Source organism: Haemorhous mexicanus, chromosome 17 (genome assembly GCF_027477595.1).
Source record: "Haemorhous mexicanus isolate bHaeMex1 chromosome 17, bHaeMex1.pri, whole genome shotgun sequence".
Lineage (NCBI taxonomy): Eukaryota > Metazoa > Chordata > Aves > Passeriformes > Fringillidae > Haemorhous > Haemorhous mexicanus.
Window position 1 is genome coordinate 1,750,760 of NC_082357.1, and position 16,414 is coordinate 1,767,173.

At 49.7% G+C, this 16,414-nt stretch overlaps 1 protein-coding gene across 6 annotated transcripts in view; it reads right to left on the minus strand.

Moving 5' to 3' along the window:
* Positions 1-16,414, minus strand: part of RAB11FIP3 (RAB11 family interacting protein 3) — an 81,945-nt gene that overhangs the window by 44,642 nt on the left and 20,889 nt on the right. For all 6 annotated transcript variants that reach the window (XM_059861216.1, XM_059861213.1, XM_059861217.1 and 3 more), the window contains one exon: positions 15,473-15,566. In XM_059861216.1, coding sequence (XP_059717199.1) covers positions 15,473-15,566 — 94 coding nt within the window. The remainder of the gene's footprint in view (positions 1-15,472; positions 15,567-16,414) is intronic.

The window sequence follows — 16,414 nt, forward strand, 5'->3', positions numbered from 1 at the left end:
AGGAATTTTCCCAATATCCAACCTAAACCTGCCCTGGCACAGCTTGGGGCCGTTTCCTCTTGTCCTGTCACTGGAAGCCACCATTGAAAAGCCATGTGGATGTGGCACTTGGGGACATGGGGCAGTGGTGGCCTTGGCAGTGCTGGGGGAATGGTTGGTCTCAATGATCTCAGAGGGCTTTCCCAACCTGAATAATTCCATGGGCTCTCCATGGGGGTGGGTGAGACTTCTTCCCATGTCTCATTGAGCTTCAGAGCTCTCAGGTATGCCAGAGTCACCTGGGCTCTCCCAGGAACAGCAGTTCTGGGATAAAGCTCCTGAAATAGATTCTAAAAACTGCTTCCAGAAGGCAGGATGGCAGTGGAAAGGCACCTTGAGTGAAGGGCTGTGGGTACAGCAGTGACACATGGGTCACACAGAGCCAGTTTTATCAGTTTCATATGGGAGTGACCTAGAAAAAGAGCCTTTCAGGAGCATTTAAGTCATCTACCAACGCACTGTACACACTGCTGCAAGCCACAGAGCCTCCAGCCCCGAGTGATTCCAACAGGATGGATTTTGTGAGCTCACAGACCTGCACTGATCAGTGTGGGAATAAGGCTTGGAACCTGCCTGAATGGCACAGAACAAAACAGACCCCAGAAAGGAGCAGGATGAAGTTCTGGTTGGCTTAAGGGAGAACAAGTGGTAGAAATCCAGCTCCCTTTACCGGGAATGCTGCTGGAAAACAACACACAGAGCCAAGGATTTAAAAGCTGCAGGAATTCAGGAGGATCCTGCACAGGGGAAGCCACTATCCAGTATTTCCAGAGGCAGTTCAGGGTCTCGTGCTCCAGCAGCCATGTGGAGTGATCTCTGTGGGATAAAGCCAGCACCAATGCCACCCACCCACCTTTTCCTTCCCCAGAGGAGAATATTTATATTCTGATGCTCCCAGAAAAGAGCAGCTTTCTGCTCCATGCTTCCCCCAGGGATGGGCCAACGGAGCAGGAGCACTTACTGCAAACTATCATTTCCCAAAAATGCCCCAGGGGAGGGAGCAAAGGCAGCCCAGGCTCCCAGGGAGGCAGTGGCACAATGAAGGTTGCTTACACAAGCCTGGCTAATGCTCTTCAGCAGCCCCTCATGTCCTGAGCATCACATTGCATTTGTGGGGTGCCCCATGGCAGGAAGGAATGATGGATCTGACTCCACGTTCTCAGAAGGCTAATTTATTATTTTATGATACTATATTATATTGAAGAATGCTATACTAAACTATACTAAAGAATACAGAAAGGATACTTAGAGAATGCTAAAAAGATAATAATGAAAACTCGTAACTCTTTCCAGAGTCCTGACACAGCTTGGCCCTGATTGGCCAAAGAGTGAAAACAACTCACAGCAGAATCCAATAAAACAATCATCTGTGGGTAAACAATCTCCAAACACATGCCAAAGGAGCAAAACGCAGGAGAAACAAATGAGAGAAGAATTTGTTTTCCATTTTCTCTGAGGCTTCTCAGCTTCCCAGGAGAAAAATCCTGGGCAAAGGGGTTTTTCAGAAAATGTGAATGTGACAATCACTCTCACTGACCAGGGCTCATCACACATTCCCTCTGATCCCCTTCCCTTGGCAAAGGCCCTGCAGCCTCCTCCAGACACAGCATGGAAATGAATTCCCTTCATGCCATGGAGGCCCTTTGGAGGCACAAATCCTGCTGCTCTCCCTTCACCCCAGAGGCCTGGTGAGCATCTGCCCCAGAGATAGAGCAGGAGGCCACCCCTGGCACCTGGAAACTGTGCTGAGTTTAAGACCTGGAATCCGTGCTGAATTTAACACCTAGAATTTGTGCTCAGTGAGTTTAACACCTGGAATTTATGCTGAGTTCAAAACACAGGGTCTCATTTTTAATTCCCAGCAATCTGAGTGGTCTTTTCAAATTGTCCAGTCACCAAGCCCAGCTCAGCTTCCTGCAGGCTTGTGCAGGAACAAAAGCTCACTGCTGGAGGTGTGGAAAATGAGGTGCAGCCTAGGGCCAGCAGTGGCTTAGAGCCACCTTCTGATGGAGAGACTGAGCCTCCAAAATAGCACTTGCTGCTGGTGAGACCTTCTGATGTCCTCCAGCTCCTTCACTCCTTCTACTTCCAAATCTCCACCCTTCTGCAAACTGAGCTGGATTTTTAGACAGAGATCACAGAATCATGAAAAGCTCCAAGATCATCAATTCCAACCATTAACCCAGCACTGCAAAGCTCACCACTCCCCATGGCCCTGCACTCCCTGCTCTGGGAACAGATCGAGGCAGGCCCTCCAGAAGGAGCTCATAGAACCAGCAGAACATCCCAAGTCAGCTCCCAGGAGCACATCAGTACTGCCACATCCTTGGGGACACCCAGGGGCCACTCTCCTGTCCAGGGTTTGAGAACCCTGAAGCAGAAACTCCTTGAAATGCTCCACACCCAGGAGCTCACAGAAGACAATCTTATCTTTAGATATCTATCTTTACCTTTTATCTTTACCTCTACATAGTTTCTATTTTAATATTAATATATTTTATTTTTATATTTATATATAATAAATATATAAATATTTTATATTTTATATAGTCTTTTATATATTTTATCTTTATCTTTTTATCTTTATATTTTATCTTATCTTTATATAAGATTGTCCCACAAGCAAAATAAAATTAAAGAGAACCCTGACTCAGGAACTCAAATGGAGCAGAGGTTGTGACACCCCAAATAAGACAGGCAGAAACCAGGCAGTTCCACAGGCTGGGACTGACTGGATGCCCCCATTCCATCCTGAAGGCTCCAGCCTTCCAGCTCAAAGCTCCCACATGGAGAAATGAGGATAAGAGTTAAACCCAGTTCAATCCCCCCCAGCTCAAAGCTTTCAACCCCGGGCCCAGGAAATGCTCACAATGTTCTTACCCCCAAGCATGGCTGAATTTCATTTTCAGAGTGGTCCAGGCACAGCTTCCAGACCCACAAGGATTAAAGGGAACACTTTCAACACCTACAGCACTTCCATCAACGTGCAGGCATTAGTATTTGTCAGTCAGGTCTCACTTGCCATTTCTGCCCTCCACTAGCCACACCAAAAGCTGACCACAATTAATGCCAAGCCTCTCCAAAGCTGTCACTGAGCCCTGGGGAGTGGTTTGGATCAGAACCACCCACGTGCCTCTGGAAAAGATGTGATGGACAGGAGAGCTGTGAGCCTGGGCAGGCACTACAGACACCCCCTGCTCCAGCCTAGGCTCAACCTCAACAACAGAGCTGCAAAATCACCAATGAAAATTATTTATACAGCTATTTATAAAGCCTCAGATCTCAGACTTGCCCTCTATGTCCTGATCAGAACCCAGCCTGGGTTTAGGGGAAATTTGGGACAGAAAATACCTAAGAGGGGAGGCACTAAACTACACCTGCAGGAAGAATTCTCCCCAAGGTGGTGCTCCACAGTTCTGAGCCATCTCTTGGAAGTGATGACCGTGCTGCTCAAAAATGTCCTGTGTGTTACAGGGAGGGTTGAGCAGCCCCTGTGCCAGTCTGGAGTCCCAGTCCTCCAAAACCCCCTAAAAGCTATGCAGAGTAGCAGGAAAATGCTCCTGAAGGTGCATGTTTGAATTCCCTTCTCTGTTTGTCCTCCTAACTCCAACACTGCCAGAAAATCCCATGGAAGCAGAGCCAAACCATGGGCCACCTGTCACTGAAGGACAGGGGAGATGCATTATTTAAAGTGCTTTTGCTCCAACTGGCTTTTGTATAGGAAACACCACCCAAAATAAAAGAAAATCATGGAGGGGGGGCCTGTAAAATTGGGGTTTGATCCTTTTTCCAGCCATTATCTGTGTCTGAGTCCTCCCCTGCAGGGGAAGGAGCACAGGGAGGAATTGGACCTTTTCAATGCAGGGCTCCAGGAAAGCACCGAGGGGCTGAGAGGTGACAAACAGAATTGCTCAGGTTGGAGAAGACCTCCAAGATCATGGATTCCAAACATGGAAACAAGGTCCAAACAAGCCATTGCCCACCCTCAGGGGTGGTTTTATTAGAACTATCACATCATCTCTGCTGAGCTCTCTGGAATTATTAACTACATTAATAAAAATTCCTATTGCCTCGTTAGCAGAAGTCCTTCCTGCTCCAAAGAGGAATAAACTGGCCAGTGATTTACAGGAGCACTTTGGACTGTAAGAGCTTAGAAAAGAGGATCATGAGGGAGAAAGACATTGAGGGACACAGGGACCAGGCCAGGAGGGGACACAGCCTGGGACAGGCAGAATGAGAATGAGATGATGTGAGCTGTGCTCAGCCAGAACACCAGAGAATTGGGAAAACTGGTTTTTCCCAGTGTGTGGATGCCCACTGGAACCACCCCACCTGCAGCTCACCCACCCAGCTGCTTCCCAATCAGCCCTGGTTTCTAGGAAATCCACATCACACACGGATGGTTCAAGGAACCACTCTGGAGAAAAAAGCTTTTGCCACATCAGCCTGCCAGGGTGTCACAGGGGTGCCAGGTCACCCAGTGCAGTCCCAGCCAGCAGGCTGTGACAGAGCCGGGCAGGGAGGAGCAGAAGTCCTGGGTGAGTAATTATCCCTTTGTTAATAACTCCGGATTGACTGGATTCCTCAGGAGAAACAGCAGAGAGCTCTGCAGGGCTCCTTTCCTTCCCCCAAGCTGGGGCAGGGATCTCCTGAGCCCTGCCCAGGTGCTCCTGCTCAGGAGGAAGGACACATTCCCCACCTTCCTGGGCTGATCCAAGCACTGACAACCCCTCACTCTAGCCTAACATCCAAACCTGAGACACCAGAACAGGCAGGACAGAAACCACCCCCCACACCCACGTGAAGCCACCTGCCCTGCCCTGCCCTGCCCTGCCCAGCCCAGCCCAGCCCACCCCACCCTACCCTCCTCCCACGCACTCCCCAAACTGCAGGCCAGCCCTGTTCCCAAAAGCATTCCCAGCTCCAGCTGTGGAGGAACACAGCACAGCCCAGAAAGGGAATCCTGCAATGGAGAAACAAAGGCAGGAGATGGAAGAGGAGAAATGTTATTTAACAGAACCTGCCTCTCTTTTCTCTTTAGTCATCATCTGCAGAGAAGAGCAGCTAATGTTATAGACACATATTATAATACTGGCTTTTTGCAAATATTGAAACGATTTTATATTTGTAATGTTAAAGTAACTTTGTTACAAATATGTAGTTTGTATTTCAGCTGTTAATTAAGCTTAGTGAAACAGCTGATACAAGTATGCTTGGGTTAAAATGCCTGCTTGGGTGGGATAACACCCAGTGCACACAGGATGAGGACACCTGTACACATCTACCAACCATCAGCACTCACTGTCTGAAGGCAGTGTGAGCCAGGGCCCAAAAACTGGAGGGGATAAAAAAGGACTAAAGCCACAGCCAAGGAATACCCATGCTCTAAAAAGGTGGATCCAAGGAGGAGATGTGCTAAACAGGTCTTGGAACATGTAAACTAGTTTGGGGAAAAGTTTACTATGCATAAGGGTCTATAAATATGCAAAGGGCTGATGTAATTAAAAGGTATTTCAGGGGTATTCCCAAAAATAACAAGGTGCTCTTGGCTGAGTGCCATAATAACCTTTGCTCCATGGTCCCGGTCTCCTACTGTCCTTCATTAAACTCTTAAAATTTTCACAGGAGAGTGAACATGTTTTTCACACCAAGAACTACTCCAAAGCTCCAATAAAGCACTGCTCCCTATTTTCATCTTCCTGGGAAAACAGGTAGTCCCTGCAGAGGGTTTTATCCTCCTTTCCCAGAAAAATTTGCTTTCTTTTGGGCATCAGATTTGTCTTTATCAACTTGGGTTTGTCATCTGTGGGTTAAAAAGCCACCACAGGTTTCCTTCACTTCAGGACACATGGAAGTCTCTCCACTCTGGAATTAGCTTTGATTTCCAGGAGATCTGGCTACACAGCAATGCTTTTCCCTCCCAAGGAATGCTGAACCAACAGTGATTCTTTGGTGATTTGATCCCAGCTTTAATCCCAGTTTAGAACCAGAACTCCCTCAGAACTGAGGATGTATGTCAGACCTGTTACAGTCCATGATGGTGACTGGACACAGCCAGATTTTTCAGGCACATGCTCCAAAGCAGGAATTCATGTATGGGGAGAGATTTGTAAAGAAGGAATTCTCAGGGGGGCAGAGATTCTGAAGTTGGAAGATGGGGGTATTTATTCTCTTCCCATCTGTTAGAGGGTGGGGCAGTTCTCTTTATCTCTCCCACAGCCCATCCTCCCTCCAGGAGATCTCTGCTGTCCATGGCCACTGAGTGTCCCTGCAGGGCTGATCAAATTCCAGCATCCCATGGGGAGATGCTCTGCCCAGGGGAGGAGCCAAGCATTCCTACCTGGATCCAATCTGCCCTGGGAACAGCCCAGCAGCCTTTGCCCACTGCATTCCCAGAGGAGCAGCTTTCTGCTGCCCTGCATTCCCAGAGGGAGAGCAGGCCCATCTCCAGCAGCCCTGGAGCTCCAGAGGAAAACTCCCCCCTTGTGCAGGATCCCTGCTCCAGCAGAACCACAGCTGGCACTGCAGGAGGGCTGAGCCCCCCTGGGATGGGACTGTGCCACCACCCTGAGCCCCCCTGGGATGGGACTGTGCCACCACCCTGAGCCCCCCTGGGATGGGACTGTGCCACCACCCTGAGCCACCCTGGGATGGGACTGTGCCACCACCCTGAGCCCCCCTGGGATGGGACTGTGCCACCACCCTGACACACAGGGGGTCAGGGCATGCTCTGACTCTGGCAGGGTTGGTTTGTATTACTGCACTTTTATTTTTATTTTCCTAATAAAGAGCTGTTATTCCTGCTCCCATATCTTTGCCTGAGAGCCCCTTAATTTCAAAATTACAATAATTCAGAGGGAGGGGGGTTACATTTTCCACTTCGAAGAAGGCTCCTGCCTTCCTTAGCAGACACCTGGCTTTTCAAACCAAGACATTCCCATGCCAATCTCCCATTCCTGGCCCCCAGAGCCTTCACAGCATTTTCCAGCAGCATGTTTGAGCCATTCCTTGCTGCTCTCATCCCAGAACTGCCTACAGACACAGCTCTCCCAACACTTCTGCTCCTCTCCCAAAAGTAGGTCAATGCAGTATGTCATGTGCCAGGCTGCTTTGGGGAAGCACAGCTCCCTCTGAGCCATGGAGCACCCAGAGCACAGCAGCCCCCCTCCCTGTCACCCTTCACCCAGCTGCCACACTGATGAATTCACTACAAACAAGTGTTTATGGAAATCAAAAGAGAAATGCAAGTGAAGAAACTGCTCGGCTGAGCCAGGAGTGCCCCCCCCACCAGCACCCGAGTCCTTGCCCTGGTACATTGTTACTAGATCAAATCCATTAATGGTTGGATTCAATCATTCTGAAGGACTTTTCCAACCTAAATGATTTTATGTCTGTATTATAGCAGAAATAGTGATTTAAAAGAGCTCGAGAACGGTGTGATTGTGGTTCCACTCTCAGAACAGGCTCCAGCTTCCAGGGGAACAGAAAATGACCCCTGCTCATCCAAGGCTCCCTGCTCACCCTGCCATGGGGAAGAGGCCTGCAGCCAGGATCTGCTGATCCTGGGGGCTGCACAGCTGGAGAGGAAGTTCTCCACACACACAGGAGCATTTTGGAGCTCCTGGGAGCAGAAGAGGGATTTTTCTTCTCCAAGGACACTGCGGGTGGAGGAGAGGAGCACCCAGCTCAGTGCCCCTGCCCTGGGGCTGTACCTGTGTCCTGCTCTTCCCTGGAACAGCCTCCAGCTGGGCTGGGTCCACACCTGCTTGGTTCTCCTGCTGTTTGCATCTCCAGAGGATCAGCCCCTCACAGAGGGGTCTCTGTGCCCTGGATACACCCAACCCTCCTGTCAGGAGAGGGATGGAGACACACCCCAGGTCCTTGCGACCACAAGCACCCCCAAAGCAGCTCAGCTCCATCTCTCATGCTCCTAATTCCCCATTCCCTGCAAGCACAGAGTTACAGGCTCAACAGAACCCCAGAATCGCTGAGTCTGGAAAGACCTCTGAGATCATCAGGTCCAAACTGTGCCCGGTGCCCACCTTGTCACCAGCCCAGAGTGCCACATCCAGGCTTTCCCTGGACACCTCCAGGGATGGGGACTACAACACCCACCTGGGCAGCCCCTGCCAAGGCCTGGCCACCCTATCCATGAGGAAATTCCTCCTGATGTCCAACCTGACCCTCCCCTGGCACAGCTTGAGGCCATTCCCTCTCCTCCTGTCCCTGTTCCCTGGGAGCAGAGCCTGACCCCCACCCGTGTCCACCCTTCTGTCAGGAGTTGTGCAGAGCCTGAAGGTCCCCCCTGAGCCTCCTTTTCTCTGGACTAAAGAATCCCAGCAAAGCCCTCACACATTTTTATGGGCAGGCCCAGTGGTTTCCAATATAACCCCCTAAGCACCACTATTTCAAGGGAAAAAATCCAAATAAATTTCAAGAAAGCCTTGGCTGCTCCTGTCCCTGGCAGAAGGGGGCACAGACAAGCACATGGACCCCAAACCTGACAAGCACAATCCTGGTGCTACAACCATCCTCCTGCACCACAAAGATGAGCAGAATCCCCAGCTCCCAAGAACAGCACAGGGATTATATTTTTTTCAAGTATCCATATAAATTTTAAAGAGCCATTTAAATCTCCACTCCTTTCAGGGGCAGAATTAACACTCATCTTCCTAAAGTCCTTATCCCCACCAGCAGTATGTATAGCACATCCATATGGATCTGCCAGAGCACAGCAAGATGCAAAGGCAAAAATAAAAAAGCAGAAGACATAATGAGAGCAATTTGGGTTTTATTCTCGCTCATGAATCAATCTTGATTTCCCATTCATGGCAGCCCCCGTTCCCTGCACGCCAGCTGTACACAAAGAGGCATCTGTCCTACCTTCAGCCATCAAAGGAGCTGTGTCCCTGTGGATGCTGCTTCAGCCAGGGTTAGGAGCAGCAGGAGCAGCAGGGAGGTCTCCACTGCAGCAGTGCTGCACGAATCCAGGGATCAGCAGATCCCAGGGGAACGTAGGAAGTGCTCAAAGCGGTGCCAGCTACTCCCCGAGTTTAGTCAAACGGGCACACGGGCTCTGCTTCCATCTGCTGAGCCTTGGGCAAGGCTTTCCTTCTCAAAAGCAAAAGCTGCAATATTCAACTGGGCCCGGCCACCCCCTGTTGCAAATCCACTGCACCTGCAGCAGCCAGGTGGGGCAGAGGGCTGAGGATGCCCACAGACAAAAATAACTGCAGGATTGGGAGTGGAGAGGAATACGAGCTTTGGCTTCTGGAATTATCCCTGGGCAAGGGAAGCTTTCCTTTTGCGTAGCAAAAACCCATCTGCAATGCAGATCCTACAGAGGGGGGAAAAAGCCTCCACACAAAGCAAACAGGGGTTACCTTACTGGGTACCCAACACCCTGGAAAGCCCCCAGGAGCCAGCGGGATCCAGGGCAGCCAGCCCGGCTCTCCCAGACCCATCCTGTGCCACCACGTGCTGCCCTGCACTGGCTCTGAGTGGCACTGAGTGGCTTCTGGGCACACTGGGCTCTGAGGTGACATCTGAGCACAGTCAGATCCCGAGGCACAGCCAGAGCAGTGGGAGCAGGGAATGTGGCACACAGCCTGCACGTGGGAAAACCCCGTGGATCTGGTTTTGGGAGCTGATGTGCAGCTCCCTCCCGGCTCTAAGCCTTTAAGGTGTTGTGGGAAAAATAGTAAAGGTGAGAAGCTCAGGGCTTCTAATTAAAACAGGAGATTTTCTTTCAGTTTCATCGGTGTGTTTTTTGAAAAATGCCTAAAAATTGGTGGATTGGGTTCTGCCTCTTCTTACCTTAACTATTTTTCCTACAAGGTACAACATTCACATCCCTCATTCAGAGAAGGGCAGTATGTAGTCTTTCCTCTCAGGGAATTCCCAGCTGACACTCAGCTGCCAGGAGCTCACCAACCTTTCTGGACAGTGCTGCAGAAACCCTGGGAACACCCCCTGAGATCCTCCCAGGGATGCTCCAGGATTGGGGAGCAGAAACTCTGGGAGCACCCTGAGATCCTCGCAGGGATGCTCCTGGGATGGGGACTGAAGAGCAGCAGCCCCACAAAGGCTCTGCCAGTTCCAGTTAGGAACAGTGTGGTGCTCCCAGGCAATCTCCAGGCAGAGCCACAGCCTGACCCCCCACCTCGGTATTTGCTGTTCAGCATCCTGCCCTGCCTGCCCCAGGCTTTTCCCTCCTGCCAGCCTTTGGAAGTGCCTCTGGGGAGCTGAAGGTGTTCCTCCTGCTCCAAGCCTCTTACTCAGCCCCTGGAGTATCTTTCCCTTGGCACAGTGGATTTGTGATCCAGCTTCTCCAAGGCTGGCACTGCCAGGGGTCTCCCAGGTCTTCCTCCTTGCAAAGAGGAACTCTCTTGGAGTTTCCAGGTTTGGGTGTTGGCTCTCGAGCTGGATTTTCCGTCTCCCCAAACCCAATGGGCTTTTAGTCGAAGCATTTAAAAAATAAACAAAAATAACAACAAAGAGCTGTGATTATTTCCATCCTGGGGCCTTCTCTGAGCTCCTGGACACATCCACCCCTCCATGGATGCACTGTCTGTTCTCAGTGCACAGGGGCCCTTTTGTTCAGGATCAGAAGCCAAGGCAGAAGGGCTGGATGAGGCTGGGAGCTCCAGGGATGCACCTTTCCCTGTCTGGCACAGAGCTCCCTAAACTGCCTGCCACCTCCAGCAGGCCCCCTGTGTGCAGGGGCACCTCCCACGGCCCCTTCCCTGCAGGCTCCTCCCTGCAAGACAGATGTTCCAGATGTTTTAGCTCCTAGGATGTGTGTGCATGACACAAGTTGCTCCTTACCCTTGTGAGCTGCAGTGTGAGCGCAGAGATGTTCAGAGAGACCCCTGCAGAAACACCAGGTGTCTGAAGCTGTGAAGGTTTTTAACACCTGGGCAAGGGAAGGGATCTGCTGGTGAGCACAGGCCTGGCTGTGTGCCTGCCCCCAGCTGTGGCTGATCCTGTTTGTCACCAAACCCCCCCTCCAGCTGCCCCTGCACCCAGGACCCAGAGGAGCAGAGCTGCTCCTTGGTCCAGGCACCTCAGCTTGTGATTCCAGCCCCCTGGAATGTCACTGTCCCATTCCAGGGCAGCTCCTTGCACACAAACAGGCTCTTCCTGCCAGGCTGAGCTTTCCAAGGGGCTGGGATGTGACCCCTGGCTCGTTTCTCCCTGAGGAGATCCTCCAGGAGCTGCAGCTCCTCACTGGGATGATGCAGCAGTCACTCTGGCTCCCTCCCTCTTTCTTTTCCCTTGCATCTCACTGATGGTTGTGGGAAATATTTTTTTCCATTCAAGAAAAAGAGGGAAATGTGGGAAATGAATTTGTAGAGAATTTTCAACGCCTGACAGAAGGCTCACACAGTACACATGTGTATACAAACCTTGAAATAAAAAATACTAACTTAGAAATGCCTTAGAATAAGACAGACATTATTAAGAGAGAAACAGAACTAGAAACAAGTTTCAAAAAATAACCTTACAAATAAAACTAGATACTTTAAGAAACAGAACTATAAAAGATACATTGTAGTAAGACCTATGAAGAGTAATTTTAAATGATTAGCTTTAAGACATTTACAGTGTAGTGTACCAAAACCTGATAGACCAAAACATGCTTATAATGTATTATAATTAAGAAATAATTAGCTTCTGATTATAACAGCATAAATTATAATATCTGTATTGTCTCACTCTTCACATCAGATTTAAAATAAAATAAAAGTTTTTAGACCACATCTCAGTTACCCCGTCTCTAAGTCAAAAAAACCTTAATCCAACAATGGTAGCCAGATGCACCAGGTCTTCCCCTGGCTGAGAACTCTCCAGGCCTCAAAACCCCCTTTTTTAAGCATCCTACTCTCCTTCATTACTGCCTTCCCTCCATTTGCAGTTTTTCAGGTTTTACAATGCAAGGCTGTAAAATTCCATTTCTCAGAGTTATTTATCCCCCCTGACACGCTGCCAGTGCTGCATCCACACTGCCCCTGTGCTCTGCAGACTGCCCAGTCCCTCAGGTACCAGCCACACAGACTGGGAAAGGCACTCCCTGAGGAGCAGGCAAGGACAAGGGGATCCTGTCACACTAAGCCTTTTTCTGACCCAGAGATGGGATATTTAAAAAAATTTTAAAATGCTGAGAGGCATTTAAAAAAAAATTTTATTCTCTTTTTAGTTTCATGTGAAGGGTGAGACAACACAGATGTTATAATTCACTCCACCACAATCAAAAGCCAACTATTTCCTAATTACAACACACTGTAGGTGTTTCTTGGCCTATTCTTTAGTTTAGTTTTTTTTTTGTAAGGCTATCTAAGTCCTTACCTGCAACCAAAAAAAGCAGAGTTACCAATGGAATCCTTGCAGGAAACAGCAGCTTCCAGCACAGAAACACCTTGGAACCAATTTTTTCCTCTTAATCAGAAAGACTTGAGAAAATAACAGGGAATTTCTTGAGCTGACCCCAAACTGTGTCTGCTCTCCTTGGAGGGAACACAAGTAATCAGCAGGGAAGGACAAGGGGATCCAGCAGCCACGAGGAGGAAGGGCAGGAACAGAGACCACGGGGAGCTGAACCTGTCCCAGCAGCTCCCAGGCCTGAGAAGAGAGCTCAGGCACCTGAGAGCCACAGCTCAGCACCTCCCAGAGCAGGGAAAGCCTCTGGATTTACTGGTATTTGGGTGATTTACCCAAATTTACTGGTAAATTACTCTGGAAGCACTCCCTGGCCATCCACCCTGCAGGCATTAAAAAAAAAACAAACAACCCTACATCCATGAGAACCTACAAAATCTACACTCATGAGAACCAGGCTTTCCCATCCATCCTTCACTCTGGAAGGGCAGAAGGCAGCCAGGAGTGGCTAAAACCTCTCCTTAAAGGCCCAAATCCCCATCCCTCTGCTCTGCCCCCTCCCAGTCAGCATCACCTGGCCAGGCAGACACAGAGCTGGCCCAGGGCACTGCAGAGCTGGCCCTGGATCAGCCTGTTCCTCAGGCACTGGGACATGCCCTGGCACAGGGGCAGACAGGGAGCTCAGCATCCTGCATGGAAAGGCCAAGTGGGCACAGAGCAGTTGGGAGAAATGCAGCTGACAGAGGAAATGTGGCTGGGTTTGTAACTGCACCTTCAGTTTGCCAGGCTCAGGCAAATCCCAGCTGATCTCCAGAGAAGAGTGGGACATCCTCAGAAATAAACCCTGCATTAACACAGACACCAAAAGGTCCAAGCTGACACCAGCTCTCTCTTCTATGACTGACCCAGGAATTTCAGAGCACCAAGAAATCCAGCAGAGCATTCCCTGACTAAAAATAGGCCCAGCTAATTAACAAACCTTGTTAAAAGGCACACCCAGCAGCAGCATGACCTCTGCTTTGGTTACAAAGGGATGATCAATATTGACTGTCTCAAGAGCAGCAGCAAATCCTTCAGGTGGCTTCAATGTGAGCAATGCTCAGCTGTGAGACTCAAAGAACCTCCTCTGCTCCCTGCCCTGGGCTTCTTTTATAACCAGTTAATGCCATATGTTGTTAGAGAGCTCAGCCCTTCCTAACCACTGCAATAAACACATATCAATCTCTTTCAAATTTAATAAATGGAGCCCCTAAAAGCTTTGCCTGGATCTGCTTTTCCCATTCAATTAACAGAACACAACACCAAAGTGATGAATTATTGAGGAGAAACACGAGCCTGGGCTTTCACAAATGCTCTACTCCAATGGCAATTTATTACAAATTAATAGTGTGCTGCAGCTCCTCCTGCTTCCTGGCAGCTGGGAATTGCTCAGGAAACTTGGGAGCTGCCATAAAACACTGCAGCCCTGAGCTCAAATCATCCTGGAGGGGTTTGGGTGGGAAGGGAGCTCAAAGCTCCAAGGGTTTGGACAGCACGGTCAGGGATGCACAGGGTGGGATTGTTGGGGGGTCTGTGCAGGGCAGGAGTGGGACTGGATGCTCCCCTCAGTCCTTCCCAGCTCAGGATATTCTGTGCTTCCAGGATTCTAGGTAAGAGGAGCCTAAGGTCAGGAGAGTCCCAATCCCACAATCATCTTTTCTGCTGCTGCATTTTTGCAGCATTTGGGCACCCCTTACTCCATTTTGGGTAACTTTTGCATCCCATTCTAACTCCAACACCTTCCACTATCCCAGGCTGCTCCAAGCCCTGCCCAGCCTGGCCTTGGACACTTCCAGGGATCCAGGGGCAGCCACAGCTGCTCGGGGCACCCTGCGCCATGTGAAGTAAGTAAGTAAATAAATAAATAAATAAATAAATAAATAAATAAATAAATAAATAAAGTGGGGGTGGAACTGGGGAGAAGGAAGGAGGGATGGACAGCTGACAGAAGAACAGAAGAAAACTGCTGTGAGGGGTTTTTACTCCTGGACCAGCAGTTTCTATGGGAAGGATGGTTCTTTGCCACCCTTGCAGCACACTCCACGGGCAGGGCTGGAATCCCAGCTAAGCATCTCTGAGCAGAGCTGACTATTGTGCAAGGGTGATAATTCACATGTGCACATCCAGAACTCCAGCTGCTCAGAAGGGAGATTCCCAGATCTCACACCCTGCCCATAACAACATGCCTGGCCCAAAATGACCTTCTGACACTCTGAGAGGAATCCCAAACCGAAAAAAACAACTGAAAAAAAACCTTTTCTGCAGCAAAGGGGTTCAAATGGCAACCAGCCAGAAAGAAACTTCACATTTCACCAAGCTCCTGCTCTGGAAGCACTTGCAGGAAGCCCTCAGAAGCCACGTGGGGATTGGCATTGGCCTGTTGGAAGATCATCCTGACCCCAGCCAGGGAGTTCCAAGTTCTGGTTTCATGTGCTGCTGGCTAAAAACCCTCTGAGCATGTTGATCCTCCAAACACTTGGAGTGCAGGTTATAAATGAGTTGGTAAATCCATCAGTAAATTGGTGAATGCATGGTAATTCCCATCCCAGTGGAAGGTGCCCTGCCCGTGGCAGGGGGTGATGTGAGATGAGTGTTAAGGCCCTTCCAATCCAAACCATTCCATGCTCAGTGCCAGTGTTGGAAGATGTCACAGACACCTCCAGCAGCATGGCAGCCACTCCACCAGAGCAAGACCCCCCCAAAACCAGAGGTGACAGACACCCAACCAGGAGGGACTCCCCAGGGACGCTTCTTTGTAGGAAGGAACTTTCCTGATAAACAACAAAACATGGAACCACCACCACGACTGCTGTGCCACCTTTTTCAACCCCTATGAAATGTCCCCAGCCTCTCCCCCTATCCCTCCACCCAGCACAGAGTAGGAACTCTCAGAAAAAAAAAAACCCAGATGGTTTTCCCCATGGTTTTCCTCCTCTTTGAACAACCTTCTCAGCTCAACCCTGGTGTTAAATATGGCCTGTTCCCATCCTCTCTCACAGCACAGCAGGAAGCTCACCTCCATTTCTGATGGCTCTGATGCCCCGATGGAAATCTTCAAAGCTGATAACTCCCAATCCACTGGGATCCAGGTATTTTGTTAGGTCCTTTACCTGCAACCAAAAAAAGCAGAGTTACCAATGGAATCCTTGCAGGAAACAGCAGCTTCCAGCACAGAAACACCTTGGAACCAACTTTTTCCTCTTAATCAGAAAGACTTGAGAAAATAACAGGGAATTTCTTGAGCTGACCCCAGACTGTGTCTGCTCTCCTTGGAGGGAACATAAGTAATCAGTACAAGGGGTTAATTAGGACTTGGGTGCTGTTGAAAGTATTGCTTAGCCTTGAAGCAGCACTTCAGGCAGTGTCTCCTGTAACATGGACCTGCTTTGCCAGGGCTTTGTTTATTTTTATGGGTTTTAAAGAGGTCCTGTCTTAATTGGGAAACTCTGTAATAGGCTGCCTGCTAGGAGGGCCCAATTAAGGGGAGTTGGTGATAATGAACTGCTCATTGTTACAAATTTAGCCCGTATAACTGAAACATTTTCCCAATTAGACAATGCCTGAGGGGGAGGGAATCACGTCAGGCCAGGGGTGGGATGGGGGTGCTGCAGCAAGGGGCACTCTGAGACCTGCTGTGGATGGTCTGGGCTGTTCAAAGAGAATGGGAAAAGGGCAAAACCACAGGGCCCAAAGGGTCTCCAAATTGTGCATTTGGTTCCTTCCTTTCTTCTGCCATGAGCAGAAAATCCTTTACACCAGAGGCTTCTCAAGCTGAACCAGACATTTATCCCTCATTTTAAGAGCTTTTGAGGCACCTTTGTCTATTTTTGCAGCACATCCTTCAGCTGGGGAACAAGCCCAGGAGGAAGCTGGTGAGGTGAGAGAGGTGAGCTCCACACTCCAGAGCTGCCCTCACCTGTCACACACATGCTCCTCCTCATCCTCCTCCTCTTCCTCA